This window comes from Nyctibius grandis, chromosome 30, assembly GCF_013368605.1.
Source record: "Nyctibius grandis isolate bNycGra1 chromosome 30, bNycGra1.pri, whole genome shotgun sequence".
Taxonomy (NCBI): Eukaryota; Metazoa; Chordata; class Aves; order Nyctibiiformes; family Nyctibiidae; genus Nyctibius; species Nyctibius grandis.
The window spans coordinates 1,422,027-1,436,062 of NC_090687.1; the positions used below are offsets into that span (position 1 = coordinate 1,422,027).

General features: G+C 65.8%; 3 protein-coding genes and 1 non-coding gene across 7 annotated transcripts in view; 3 read left to right on the top strand and 1 right to left on the bottom strand.

The window, feature by feature from the left end:
- Positions 1-1,942, top strand: part of ABCA3 (ATP binding cassette subfamily A member 3) — a 35,270-nt gene extending 33,328 nt beyond the window's left edge. The window contains exon 31 of the mRNA XM_068420097.1: positions 348-1,942. Coding sequence (XP_068276198.1) covers positions 348-479 — 132 coding nt within the window. The 3' untranslated portion in view covers positions 480-1,942. The remainder of the gene's footprint in view (positions 1-347) is intronic.
- Positions 1,943-4,090: 2,148 nt separating this feature from the next.
- On the bottom strand, positions 4,091-7,946 carry MCRIP2 (MAPK regulated corepressor interacting protein 2). Of its 4 annotated transcripts, none has more exons than XM_068420160.1 (5): positions 7,476-7,623; positions 7,297-7,378; positions 5,491-5,618; positions 5,153-5,311; positions 4,091-4,539 (listed from the first exon to the last, which is right to left on the bottom strand). In XM_068420160.1, the coding sequence occupies exons 1-5, from the start codon at positions 7,525-7,527 to the stop codon at positions 4,469-4,471; spliced, it is 492 nt and encodes a 163-aa protein (XP_068276261.1). In that variant the 5' UTR covers positions 7,528-7,623; the 3' UTR covers positions 4,091-4,468. The 4 variants fall into 4 exon arrangements, with proteins under 4 accessions (XP_068276261.1, XP_068276262.1, XP_068276258.1 ...); XM_068420161.1 differs by having other exon boundaries at positions 5,153-5,254; positions 7,476-7,621; XM_068420157.1 differs by lacking the exon at positions 7,297-7,378 and having other exon boundaries at positions 7,476-7,946.
- Positions 7,947-9,255: 1,309 nt separating this feature from the next.
- On the top strand, positions 9,256-9,326 carry TRNAG-CCC (transfer RNA glycine (anticodon CCC)). The gene has a single exon. It is a non-coding gene; the product is annotated as a tRNA-Gly (tRNA).
- A 99-nt stretch (positions 9,327-9,425) lies between these two features.
- On the top strand, positions 9,426-13,515 carry METTL26 (methyltransferase like 26). Its single transcript, XM_068420228.1, has 6 exons — positions 9,426-9,673; positions 11,836-11,998; positions 12,109-12,168; positions 12,553-12,620; positions 13,230-13,308; positions 13,381-13,515. Exons 1-6 carry the CDS (start codon positions 9,465-9,467, stop codon positions 13,426-13,428), a joined length of 627 nt encoding a protein of 208 aa, XP_068276329.1. The 5' UTR covers positions 9,426-9,464; the 3' UTR covers positions 13,429-13,515.
- Positions 13,516-14,036: the final 521 nt, after the last annotated feature.

Below are 14,036 nucleotides of genomic sequence, written 5' to 3' on the forward strand. Positions count from 1 at the left end.
AATGTCCAACCTGAACCTCCCCTGGCGAAGCTTGAGGCTGTGTCCTCTTGTCCTAGCGCTGGTTGCCTGGGAGAAGAGGCCGACTCCCACTCCGCTACAACCTCCCTTCAGGTAGTTGTAGACTGCAATAAGGTCGCCTCTGACCTTAAATATATATATTTATCACTGTAAAATATGTATAAAATGTATTTTTAAATGGAGTCAGGTACTCTGCTAAATAATCCATCTCCTGGCTTCCCACCACCCTCCTGCCAAGGAAGGTTTCGCTTCCCCCAGGTCTCCCAGGAGGAAGCAGCTCCCTGTGCTCTGCAGGTGCCCCGCACTAACAGCCGTGCCGTCCCTTGCAGGTCTTCGGGGCCTTGGAGAAAGCCAAAGAGAAGTATCGCTTGGAAGACTACTCGGTGAGCCAGATATCCCTGGAGCAAGTCTTCATGAGCTTCACTCGCTTCCAGCACTACACAGAGGACCGAGGGAAATGAGCAGAGGCCCCCGCCGGTGCCCTTGGGCATGGACTGGCCCTGCTGTCTATACATAGTATATATAGAGACAGTAATTTATATATCAGCGTGTCTTAAATAATGTATAAATGTAAGAAACTTTTCACCGGGGAAGGGGGGGAGGATGGCATCGCACCTTTTGCCGTGGGGAACACAAGTGGTGCGCGAGCATCGCGGGTCTGCGTGTGCGCGCGTCTGCCGCTGCCACCCCCCCAGCCTTCGTTCCCGTTATACGGCAAAAAACAGAAATCCTAAAAGCAGGGGGAGGGCTGGCGGGGTGGAGAGGGGTGCTGGGGTGGGGCTGGTGGAGGAGGAGCGGGATGCTGTCCCCAGACCAGCACTGTGCTCCCCCGCAGTGTCCCCTCCCCTGCCCGACGCTCGCACCCAGCAGGACGCTGCTGCGTGGTCTTGGCACTTGTGGACACGTGTCATTTGGTGGTTGCTTGTGGTGTACCAGGAGGCTGGCACAGAGCCTAGAGCCAAACCGTTAATTAGGGTTAATTAGGATGCGCTTTGTGTCTAGCCAGAGGGACAAAGCAAACCTCCTGCCTGTCCCCTGCTGGGTGACGAGGGGGCTCAGTCTCCTCTAACCTCGAAGAAAACGTGTCCCCTCCTGCCTGCCCACCCAGGATGGGGGCCAGCCTGTCGCAGGGTGACCAGGGACCCTGCTGGGGTGGGTGAGAGGTGTCACAGGGTGCCCAGGGATGCTGCTGGGATGGGTGAGAGGTGTCATAGGGTGCCCAGGGACGCTGCTGGGCCCCCTGTTGGGTCCATGAGAAGGTCCAGCCCCCAGCAGTGCCCTGCAGCCGCAGCACGGCTTGTGAAGGCCAGCAGTGTTCTTGCTGTGCCCGTGTCCTGCTGTGCTCTCCCCTTACACCCCACACAGCTCCGACCAGAGCACACCCATCCCTCATCCTCCTCCTCCTCCTCGTCCCCATGCCCTCCGCCCCACACCGGGCAGCAGGCAGGGAGCGAGGGCACCATCCTGCCTTCGCCAGGCCACGGGGATGCTGCTGGGCACCAGCCTGCGCCAGGTCGGAGGCAGCAACTGGGATTTCTTTTTTGGTGTTTCCCAGTGCTCGGGTTGCTTTTTATTTTGTTTGTTTGTTTTAAATCCGTGTTGATTCTTGTCTGTCCTGAACTAGTCCCTGTGTCACCTGGGGGCAGCGGGCTGTGGGCCGGCTGCCCCGCGATCAATGCAGAGCTATTTGCACTATGGTAATACACACACTTGCACAGAACTAAAGGAATTAATATTTATGGCGAGGGGTGCTGATTCCCTTCTCGTGATTGCATTGTCAGGGGTCGGGTTATATTTTTGGGTTGGGATTTTTGTTCTGTTCCTGTGACTGACTCATTCTTTCCTGTTCCTGTCTTTTTTTCCCCTAATGTTGTTGTTCAAAACGATGGTGCATCATGTTACTAAGAAGTTCCCTGAATCTTAACTGTGTGTGTCTTTATTAGTAAGCAGCCAGCAGGTGAGTGGCAGCCCTGGGCCACCTCAGAGCTGCTGCCAGGGAGGGGTTGGTTCCTGGGAGCATCCCTGCGGGCAGCAGAGGGTGGAGAGTCTCCTTCTCTGGAGATAGATAGGATCACAGACTGGTTTGGGTTGGGAGGGACCTTAAAGCTCATCCCGTTCCAACCCCCCTGCCACGGGCAGGGACACCTTCCACCAGACCAGGTTGCTCCAAGCCCCATCCAACCTGGCCTTGAACACTGCCAGGGAGGGGGCAGCCACAGCTTCTCTGGGCAACCTGGGCCAGGGTCTCACCACCCTCACAGCAAAGAATTTCTTCCCAATATCTCATCTCAATCTCCCCCCTTTCAGTTTAAAACCGTTCCCCCCCTCGTCCTGTCACTCCATGCCCTTGTAAAAAGTCCCTCTCCAGCTTTCCTGTAACCCCTTCAGGTACTGAAAGGTGCTAGAAGGTCTCCCCGGAGCCTTCTCTTCTCCAGGCTGAACAGCCCCAGCTCTCTCAGCCTGTCTCCAGAGCAGAGGGGCTCCAGCCCTCTGAGCATCTTCGTGGCCTCCTCTGGACTCGCTCCAACAGCTCCGTGTCCTTCTTCTGTTGGGGCCCCAGAGCTGGACGCAGCACTGCAGGGGGGGTCTCCCGAGAGCAGAGCAGAATCCCCTCCCTTGCCCTGCTGGCCACGCTGCTGGGGATGCAGCCCAGGACACCGTTGGCTTTCTGGGCTGCCAGTGCACATTGCCGGCTCATGGTGAGCTTCTGGTCACCCATCACCCCCAAGTCCTTCTCCTCAGGGCTGCTCTCAGTCCATTCTCCACCCAGCCTGGATTTGTTCTTGGGATTGCCCCGACCCACGTGCAGGACCTTGCACTTGGCCTTGGTGAACTTCACCCTAGGGACAGCCAAGAGCCCCCCTCGCCCCAGCACGTCCCTTTGGGTTACTCAGTCCTGGGGCGAGTGGCACAGAGGCAGCAGAGCCCCTGCAGAACCCATGAACACCGTGGCAGAGCAGTCGGTGGCAAAGCTGGCAGCCCCTGGCACCAGCCCACCCCCACTGGGGCCATCCTGGCCTAAACGAAGAAAAGCCTTAACGAAGCAGCGTTCCTTGGTCACGCAGTGCCCTAACACCCTCCCCCTCTCCTCGAGGCAGGAGCTGTCCTGTTCCCATCACAGCAGCAGTGCCCAGTCACCCCAGCATCGCTCACCCCTGGGTGCTGCGGCTCAGGGTCAGCCGGGTCCTGTGCCAGCAGGGCCATGGCTGCTGTTGGCACCGCTCTGGCCTCCCCAGCTGGGGTGGGAGCAGCATTAGGGTCCCAGGCAGGTGCTGCTCCACGCTGGCTGCAGTGGGGTTGGTATTCCCAGTCTAGGAATAATAAAGATGATTTTTTTTTTTCCCCCCCAGTGGGTTTTTCCTGGGCTCCTTCGGAGTCAGCGAGCAGCTCCAGCCATGGTGGGCTTAGGCTGTGCTGGCCTCCTGCTGCCTTGTTGGGAGGACATGGGGGAAGCAGGGTGCGGGGGGGGTGTCCTCTAAAACCTGACCTGAAAGGGCTCAGGCCAGCCTGGAAAAGCCCCTGGGCTGAGGCATTTTTATGTGCCAGGTGCTTCTGGGAGCAGAATTGGAGGGTCCCCATCCCTTCCACCACAGGCAGCTACAACCACCATCTCTCAGCCCCCCTCACTGCACCCCAACAGCCATGGTCAAGGGTGAGTCCTTGAACTGGGAGCTCAGAATGGCTCCAAAAGTCAGGTCAATGGGGCCTGGCCCTGGCCCCCTCATTCCTGCAGCTTTACCTACCTCTACCCTGCAGCCTGGCTCTGCACCACAGGGTGCTCAGCCCCTGCCCATGGCACCTGCCCCTATGTCCCCCCCACCCAAGCCCAAACACCCACCCAAGGCAGCACCCACCCCTGGCCCAGCCCAGGGAGATGAGGCAGCACTGGGGTGAGGATGCAGCTCCAAGGAAGCCAGGGAGATGCTCCAAGCCCTTTGCCTCGAGAGCTCAGCCACAAGCATCCCCCCTTCCCCAGGGACCCTCCACGCCAGCCCAGGGCACGATGCTGCACCCCAGCCTCTTCACCCCCACCCGCAAACCCCCCCTCCCCACCCCACAACCGCCTCTCCACTGGCAGTTTCAGCACTTTATTGCCTGGCAGTCCTGCTACAGCACCCCGCTGTCCTCCCCGGGGCTCCCTCATCCCCAGCGCGGCACCGCAGTGTCCCTGGGAGCTGGAGGCTGCAGGAGCTGCAGCGGTCCGAGAACTGGCACTTAAGGAATCCTGGCTGGGGCCGCGCGCTGCTCCTCCGCGCCGGGCGCGGGGAGGGGGCATGCGGCATGGCTGTGGTCCGGTCCCGCTGGCCTCGCAGCGTGGGTCACTTGATTTCGGTCATCTTTTAAAAACGTGGTTCTAAAACGCCACCGATTCTGGGTTCTGACCTGATGCTCTCAGCTTTGTTTCTCTTAAAAAAAGAAAAACAACCCAACCCCAAACCTTCCTTCCCTTTTATGAGCAGTTTTCGATTTTGGCCAGAAATTGCTGTGCCCACCACTCCTCCAGGTCGATGGGAACAAAGTCTGAAAGAGAGAGGAGAGCGTAGCAGAGCAGAGAGCAGAGCTCTGCCTGCTCCCCCTGAGCCACACCATTTGTCACTGGAAAAAATGACACCCCAAACCTTCTCCCACCCCTCGGCCCTGTCCCCGAAAGGCCAGGCTGGGTTTACAGGGACCTCCTCTACTTGGGGACCTCTCAGCCGCTGCGGGAGCCCCCAGGCTGCGTTCCCAGCCCTTACTCCAGCTGCCATCAGAGAGTTGTCCCCGTCCCCGCTCCGGCGTGGTCCTGCTTGGCCCTGGGAGAGGCAGGTCCCCACAGCGGGACCCGGGGGCTCCTCTCCAGCACGATGTTGAGCCCACCTCGGTGGCTGGAGAAGGTGGGATTTCCACAAGAGCCATCAACCAGGCGCCCCGCTGGCTTGGGCTCCTCTGAGGGGACATCTCCCCCACAGTGCCGGGGGCCAGCTGCCCCCCAGCACCCCCCCGAGCAGCCCCAGCACCAGCAGGACAGACCCAACCCAGCCCCTGGATCCTCCTCCCATCGCAGCCCTGCTCAGGTGCCCGGCTGAGCCCTCACCAGCTCATTGCACCCATGAGCCCGATGCACCCCCGAGCGCCACGACCGCTTCCCACTTACTTTTCAGTCCGGGGTTGGGGGTTTTCTCTACGTACTGCACGGGGCCGCGGGCGCTGTCCCCGCTCCGGCTGCCGTCCAACTGCTGCTCTACCTGCTGCCAGGCTGGGGGGGAACAGGCGGTGGGTGGGTTTGGGGGGGGCATTTCCCAGCCCAGGGGGGCTGCGGGAGAGGAGCAGGAGCTGGTGCAAGGGAGGGCACCTGCCCAGGCTGGTGACCCCATCCCTGTCCCTGATGCCCGCAGCACAGTGCAGCTGCCTCAGGAGGGACCCCATGTCCTCCAGCCCCCCCAGGACATGATGGCAAGCAGGCGCCTGTCCCCAGAGACCCTCTGCCCTCACCTTCATAGACAAAGCGGACGTTCTCCTCGTGGGCCAGCGTGTAGCACTCCTCGGGGGCCGAGACCTGCTGCGGCAGCACCTGCGGCCTCTTGCCGTTCACTCTGTTGAAGATGAGCTTCTGGGCTGGGCTGTCGAGGGAAGCCAGAGTGAGGTGAGGGGGGACGGGCAGCTCTTCCCACCACGGTTTGGAGCAAGCACAGGGGTTGTTCGGATGCCCCAGGTTGCCCCACGCCATGCACAGTTGCCCACAGCCCCGGTGAGGCCAGGGGCACAGTTGCAGCCAGCCAGCCCTGCTCAGCCCTGTCCCCAAGGGAGGGGGCCAGAGGTCCCCAAAAGGGACCCAGCCCCCTAGTAGAGGGGGGTCCCTGTGCAGAGAGGGGTTCAAGCGAGGGGACTTCCACAGGGAAAAGCCCACGTTGCCCATCTCCCACCCATCCTCCAGCCCCGGCACCAAGTGCAGTCCCTAAAATAAAAAAATCTGCCGCTAAAATTGCTGAAGTATCAGGAAAACAGAAATAAAATCCAGTTAGGCCCTGGGCAGGGGGACACACCGTCGTGCCGTCCTCCGCAAACCAAGCCCCCCGGTTTGCTGGAGCAGCCCCGGCCCCCAACACACCCCCGAGGCACCCCAGGACCGGGACGAAACCCTCTGCCAACCGGGAGCGGGTCAGGCTTCCTCGGAGCTGGGATCCCCTCCCCAGAGCAGGGCACGTCACCCAGCGCCAGCCTGGAAACACCAAAACCGGGCAGATCCAAAGGAAAAGTGTGGGATGAGATTCGTGAGCCCGTTCAATGCAAAACTTCAGTATTTTGGCTTTTCTGCCCAGCTTCGGGGCAGGACACATCCGCAACGGCCACGTTTCTCACGGGCCAAAGTCTAAGGGGCCTCGGGAGCGCGGACGGGTGACGGTTTGCAGGGCAGGCGAGACCGAGCGCAGGCAGGGGAGAGCCCCCCAACCACCCCCGACTGGGGGGCACGGGGCAGGGCAGCAGGCAGGAGCCTGCCCGACACACCCGCCCGCAGGCACCAGCCGCAGGGGTTCATCAGCGCGAGGTGCCAGGCAGGAGGGGAGCTGGAGGGGAGGCTTTTCGCGCCCACTTCTTGAAGCTGGAAGGAACGGGCAGAGCCGTACAGGCCCCCCAGAGCAGAGCTGCCGGCTCTGCCCGGCCAGGGCTTGGCCCCAGCTCTCCGGTTCCTTGGAGAAGCACCCAGCACCCAGCACCCCTCCAGCACCTTCAAACCCCTCCGACACCCACCCAGCAGCTCGTTATTTCTTCTAGAAGCGGGAAGTTTCACCCAACAGCTATTCCCTGCCCCAACTTCAGGGACAAGGGACAACCTCCAGGCCCTGCCACGGGCCACCACAGCCCCCGGGCCCAGCAGGCGCCTCCGCACCGGCCCCCGGTTCAGGCAGCGGGTTTGTGCAACCGGTGCCTCCCCCGGGGCTCGCGGCGGGGTTGCACAACACCGGCCAGGCCTGGCCCCGGCTCACGGGCAGCAGCACCCCGGACCCCCCCTGCCTGCCCGCCCACCCGGGGGCCCGCGGCCCGCCGCTGCCCGCACTTGCCCCGCAAACCCCGTTCCCCCGGGGGGGGGGGGGGGGGGCACCCAGTGCAGTCCCCCCACGCCACTGCAGCCTCCGTGGGCAGCGGGTGCGGGACCGGCAGGGCCGCGACCCCCCGCCCGTCCCGTCCCGCGGGCACCGAGCGATGCCCCCCCCCCTTCCCCGGTCCCTCCCCCGGCGGCGCGGCCCGGCCGCCCCGGTAACCTTTCCCCAAGGTCACGGCCGCCGCGGCGGGGCTCACCTGGGGGGGGGCCAAGCGCCGGGCTGGAGCCGCCCCCGCAGCTCCCCCGCTTTGCTGCTCTCCACTGCCTGCTGCGTGGGACCTGCGGGCGGCGGCGGGGCGTGAGGGCGGCGCGGAGCGGGCCGGGGCCGGGCCCCCGCCGCCCCCCCGGAGCCCCCCGGCCCCGCCGCGGCCCGTACCTGTGCGGCGCTGCGTGGCCAGCTTGCTGGGGCCGCGGGTCAGCGTGTACATCCTGCGGCACCGGGACCCCCGCCCGCCCCGCCGCCCCCGGCCGTAGTGCGGTGCGGGGCCCCGGGCGGGCCTTTAACGGGCCGGGCCGGGCGGAGCGGCACGCCCCCGCGCTTAAAGGGGCCGCGGGGAGCGGGGGGCGGCGGGCACCCACCGGGGCGGGGGGGGGGGTCGGAGAGAGGGGCGGGGAGGGTGGGCGTTGGGGTGGGCGGGGACACACGGGGGATGGGGGGGACACACAGGGGACACGCACGGGACACGTGGGGACACAACATGGGACGTGGGGACACACAGGGGACACGCACGGGACACATCGCGGGCACGCGTGGGATGTGGGGGCACACAGGGGACACATGCACAAGACACATGGGGGAACACACAGGACGTGGGGACACACGTGGGACACACGTGGGACACCCGCAGGGCACATCGGGGGCACACGTGGGATGTGGGAGGGACATAGAGGACACGCAGGGCACATAAGAGGCACAGATGGGATGTGGGGGCACACATGGGACATGCATGGGACATGTAGGGGGGCGCATGGGATGCGTATGGGACACATGCGGGACACATAGGGGTCACACAGGACATGGGAACACATAGGAGACATGCATGGGACACATAGAGGGTATATGTGGGACACGGGGACACATGGGACACATCAGGGGCACACATGGGATGTGGGGGGCACAGAGGAGACACACAGGGGCACACATGGGACATGGGGATACATAGGGGACATGCTTGGCACATATAGAGGGAACATGTGGGACATGGGGACACACAGGGGTCAAGTAGGAGAGAGGGCAGACGAGACACGTGGGACACAAGCAGGCAGAGGCACCCAGGGCACACGTGGGAGTCACTCTTGGGACACATAGTACCCAGGCAGGGGACAAGTAGGGCACTGCGAGGGGGTGCTGAGGCAGGGGCTGAGGTGCCACCGCCGTGGGGACAGCTCTGGGACGAGCCCGGTGAGCCCCGGCCACACACCCTGTGACTGCCTGGGAGCCACGGGCCACCCCGCAGTGCGGGAAGCTGGGGTGGGTGGCCGCGTCCCGGCCATCGTGGTGACCTTTGGAGCTGGGAAGGCACACCGAGGTCCCCCCCACATGGTGGGAGGTGCAGCCCCGGGATGTGACCCCGAGCTGGTCCCCGGCCACCCCGCAGCATCACCCGTGGCTGGGTGGCACCCAGGGTTTTGGGGACGGGCCGTGTGACAAACCCACCAGGGACTTGGGGGATGCTCCAGCCTTGCTCCAGGGGCAGCAAAGCCGCCCCACAAGGCTGACCTTGACCCTTCCACCCCACGGGCCGCGTGGCTGTGGTGGCACAGCCCTGCTGGGGCCGGAGGGTGCCCGTACTCCCAGGAGAGCAGCCCGCAAAGCAGGGCCTGATCCTGCGGGGTGCCAGGCACTCGTGGGGGGGGCTCACAGGGGGGCACCCCGCAGCCATCAGCCCCTACGTGACTCCCCCCCAGCCCTACAGGACGTGCTTAAATACGACTGTGACCCAGGGGACCCACCGCCGGCTTGTCACCTGCCCTGTCACCCAGGGGGCTGTGCCTCAGTTTCCCCACCTGAGACCTGCCCGGGGTTTGTAGGGAGCCCGTGGACGCTTGGAACCCGCAGACCCCAAACCCTCGGGCTCTGTCTGGATCCTTCTGGGTCCCCGTCCTTAGTGGGAGCGGGGAGCACTTAGTGCCGCGGGGGGAGCGCTAACCCAGCTGCGCCGCTGGTGTAGTGGTATCATGCAAGATTCCCATTCTTGCGACCCGGGTTCGATTCCCGGGCGGCGCAAAAGCCCTTTTAACTGCCGTAATTTTTTTTTCCAGCCCTTCGTAAGCGGCTCCACCCGCGACGCGTAGCGGCGGGGGAGTGTCCCCGTGGGGGCGGCTGGGACTTGTAGTCCTCGCCCTGCGGCCACCGCTCCCAGCCATGCAAGCGCCGGCGGCGGCGGAGCGCAACAAGGGCCCGATCCTGGCGGTGCTGCGGGACTACGTGGGGCCCGGCGGCCGCGCGGGGCCCGGCGGCGTGCGGGTGCTGGAGGTGGGAGCGGGCGCGGGGCTCCACGCCGCGCACTTCGCCCGCGCGCTGCCGCAGACCCTCTGGCAACCCTCCGACATCGACCCCCGGGCGCTGCGCAGGTGAGCGGGGGGCGCGGGGTGGGGGGTCCCCGCAGCCCCCTCCCCTCCCCACGGGGTGCCCGGGCTCCCCGGCTCGGGGCCGTGTTTTATCCCGGGAGAGCCCCAATATCCAGCGCTCAGGCCGGGCCCCCCGGCTCGGGGCTTGTTTTTAACCAGAAAAGCCCCAACGCTGAGCTTGCGGGCAGCCCGGGATGCTTTATTTTTTCCCAGGAAAAAGAAAAACACTATTCAAGGCTCAGACAACCCAAGCTCCCCGAGTTGACGCTTTATTTTTTTCCAGAAAGCCCCAATATCCAACTCTCAGACAGCCCAGGCTCCCCAAGCCGACACTTGCTGTATTTTTTCCCCAGAAAAGCCCAGGCTCCCCCGCTCAGCACTTTATTTCTCCCAGAAAAACCCCAATACCCAACACCCCCCCAGCCCACCCCGCTGCGGGGCCATTCCTGCCTGCAAAGCACCAGCCACGCGTGGTGGTCGCCCCCCCGTCACCCACGCGCAGCCGCGATGCTCCCGGCAATGCCAGGCCCGATGCCCGGCGCACCGGGGTGCCGCCAGCGGCTCCCACGCGGCGGTGGGTGACCCGCACCCTGCTCCCGGTGTCACCCCGCACCCCGCTCCCGGTGTCACCCTGCTCCCGGCGAGCTGCGTCAGGCCGTGTGTGTTTGCCCTGCGTCAGCGTGCGCGGGTCCGGCCGTGGCCCAACGCCCGTTCCAAGCTCCGAGGGCTCGGTTTCCGTTCAGGAAATAAAAATAACCCCCCGGCTCTGCGGTGCGGGGAGGGATTCTCCACGTGAAAGAAAAGATAAACCCGTGGGGAAGTGCCAAAACTGGCGTCTGGCCGGGGCGGGGGGTTCCAGACACCCTTTGCTCCCATCACCTCCCTGGCAGTGGCACCCAGCCCGTGCCGCCCTGGCTAGAGGTGGTCCTCGGGCTGGGGCTGGGGGGCTGCGGGGCCCTGCTCGGGCACCCAGCCTGGCTGGTGAATGTGCCAAAAAGGGCATAAATCGCACCAAAATCAGGCGGTGCTGGTGTGGCGGTACCGGCGGGGGGCGGGCAGCGGGGGCACGGGGGTGCAGGCAGCGCTGAGGGCAGCCCGGGAGCGTGGGTGCAGGCAGGGGGCAGGCAGGGGGGGTGTGGGGGCAGGCAGGGGGTTTGTGGGTGCTGGCAGGGGTGTGTGGGTGCAGGCAGGGTGCAGGCAGCCTGAGCATGTGGGTGCAGGCAGGGTGCAGGCAGCCCAGGCACGTGGGTGCAGGCAGGGGGTGTGTGGGTGCATGTGAGGGGGCTGTGGGTGCAGGCAGGGGGGGCGTGGGAGCAGGCAAGGGGGTGTGTGGGTGCAGGCAGGGTGCAGGCAGGGGTGTGGGTGCAGGCAGGGATGTGGGTGGAGGCAGGGGGCTGTGGGTGCAGGCAGGGGGCAGGCAGGGGGGGTGTGGGTGCAGGCGAGGGGGTGTGGGTGCAGGCAGGGTGGAGGCAGAGGGGTGTGTGGGTGCAGGCAGGGGGAAGTGTGGGTGCAGACGGGGGGTGTGTGGGTACAGGCAGGGTGCATGCAGGGGGGTGTGTGGGTGCAGGCAGGGTGCAGGCAGCCTGAGCACGTGGGTGCAGGCAGGGGGGGTGTGGGTGCAGGCAGGAGGGCTGTGGGTGCAGGCAGGGGGCAGGCAGGGGGGTTGTGGGTGCAGGTGGGGAGCTGTGGGTGCAGGCGGGGGGGTGTGGGAGCAGGCAGGGGGGTGTGTGGGTGCAGGCAGGGTGCAGTCAGGGGTCTGTGGGTGCAGGCAGGGTGCAGGCAGGGGTCTGTGGGTGCAGGCAGGGTGCAGGCAGCCTGAGCACGTGTGTGCAGGCAGCGGGGAGGGCAGCGTGCCCGGCTGCCCTGGTGAGTGGCGATGGCGAATGGGGATATTTTAGGCGCTGGGGTCTCTCAGCCCACGTGCCGCCCATTCTCCGGCCCCCCGGCAGCCCCCGCACCCTCTGGCCTGTCACAGACCTGGGCCATCCGAGCCCCCCGCCCTGCGCAGACCCCCCCTGCCATGTGTCAAGCACAGCCTCATCCTCAGCCCCCAGAGCTGCAGGGGGGTGGCACCGCGGGCGGGCAGGATCAGGGCGCTGCGGGGGCTGCGTGGGGGACGCAGGCGCTGCCCCGGCTGGGGCTGACGTGGGGTTTGGTGCCCGCAGCATCGCTGCCTACGCGGAGGCCATGCGGGTGCCCAACGTGCTGCCCCCCATCCTGCTGGACGTGTCGCAGGGCTGGGAGACGTGGGGGGGCACCCAGCCTGCCACCCTCGACCTCCTGCTCAGCATCAACATGGTGCACATCACGGAGCTGCGGTGCACCGAGGTGAGCGGGGCCGGGCCACGTCCCTGTGCCTGGGTCTGCGGGTCCCAGGAGGGGGCTCCTGCGGGTGTCCCCAGCCCCCTGACGTGGTCCCCGCCTCTCTCTCTCCCCAGGGCCTCTTCAGGGGTGCCGGGGTGCTGCTGAAGCCCGGAGGAGTGCTCTTCACCTACGGGGTGGGTGCAGGAGCATCCCGATGGGTGCGGGGTGTCCCTGGGGGTGCTGGGGGGGCAGATGGGAGGATGGCTCCAGGCATGGCTTGGGGGGGCTGGAAAAAGCAGGGGGCTGGGGTTTGGGGGGGTCACAGCCTTTCAGGGCACGTGCTGAGCCCTGGCTGGGGCTGCTTTAGCCGCTCGCCCCCAGGACGGGGGGATCCTGTCCTCCCCAGGAGGCCCGGGGGGGTGATGGGACTCACGGTGGGTGACAGGACCCGTGGTCCCTCTCAGGGGCCGTGTCCCTTCTCGCTTGGCTCTGGCCATGGTGGGGCCAGGAGCCCCTGGGCTGGGGTGGGGGGACACACGATGGCTCATACCTGCAGCTCTGGCTTCGTGTCCTGGCAGCCCTACGCCGTGGACGGCCGGATCAGCCCCCAGAGCAACGTGGACTTCGACCGCACGCTGAGGCAGAGGTACGAGGGGGGATCGGGGGGGGCCAGGGCTGCTGGTGGCCTGTGCTGCCTGTGCTGCCTGTGCTGCCTGTCCTGCCCGTGCTGCCTGTGCTGCCTATGCTGCCTGTCCTGCCTGTGCTTCCTGTCCTGCCTATGCTGCCTGTCCTGCCTGTGCTGCCTGTCCTGCCTATGCTGCCTGTCCTGCCCGTGCTGCCTGTGCTGCCTATGCTGCCTGTCCTGCCTGTGCTGCCTGTCCTGCCTATGCTGCCTGTCCTGCCCGTGCTGCCTGTCCTGCCTATGCTGCCTGTCCTGCCTGTGCTGCCTGTCCTGCCTGTCCTGCCTGTCCTGCCCATGCTGCCTGTCCTGCCTGTGCTGCCTGTCCTGCCTGTCCTGCCTGTGCTGCCTGTCCTGCCTGTCCTGCCTGTCCTGCCGTCCTGCCTGCAGCCGCAGGGATCTCCCTCCCAGCGTGTCCCTCCCAGCGTGGCCCTTCCAAGACAAGCCCTAAAGCAGTGGCCAGGGGAGCCCCCCCCACCCCGCCATGGGGGCACCCCGGGGAGATGGGGATGTTTCGGGGTGCGCAGGGGCGAGTTGTCCGTCTGTCCGTCCGTCTGACCCCCTCCCTCCCCGCAGCAATCCCGCCTGGGGCCTGCGGGACACGGCGCTGCTGCGGCAGCTGGCCGAGGCCAACGGGCTGCGCCTGGAGAGGACGGTAGGTGCTGGGGTCTGCGGGGGGACAGTCCCCGCTCCGGGGGCCCCCCTGAGCCCCGCTCTGTGCTCCCAGGTGGACATGCCAGCCAACAACAAGAGCCTCATCTTCCGCAAGCAGTGACCTGCCCCCACGGCACCTCCCGCACGGCCACCCCCCTCGCTGGTGTCCCCTCGAAGGGTCACACTGTCCCTGCACCGGTGCCAGCCGGGGCTGGGACAGCAGTGACAGGACTGTGCCCCGCTCACCCCAGCTGGGGCTGGGCTTGGCTGGGGGGGGGGGGGTCCTGTCTCCCCTAGGCCCTTCGGGGCTCCCTTTGCAATGGGGTGTCCCAGCCTGGCCCAGAGAAGCCGCTGCAGTGGCCATGGGTGACACAGGCATGGGGGGGGGGCACAGGCATGGGGGGGTACACACAGCACCCCCTGGCGTGGGGGAGACCATACGCAGTGCCAGTCTCCCCAGGGGACACCGTGCCAGTGGTTGGGGGACCCCTCCTCCTTCCCCCCTCCCTGGGGACTGTGCTGCTGCTCCCCCCAATAAACTCCGGGGTTTTGTCCCCCAGCAGCTCCCTGATGCTTTCAGCACTGACATTGGGGGGGGCATTCCCAATCCCCTCCCCCCAGCACCAATGTGGGGGTCAGATCCTGCCCCGGGAGCGCCCAGGGGTGCTACACTGGGCCTGGAGGCTTCGGTGTGGTGGGAAGGTTTTTATGGGTGCGGGGGGGTCCTGG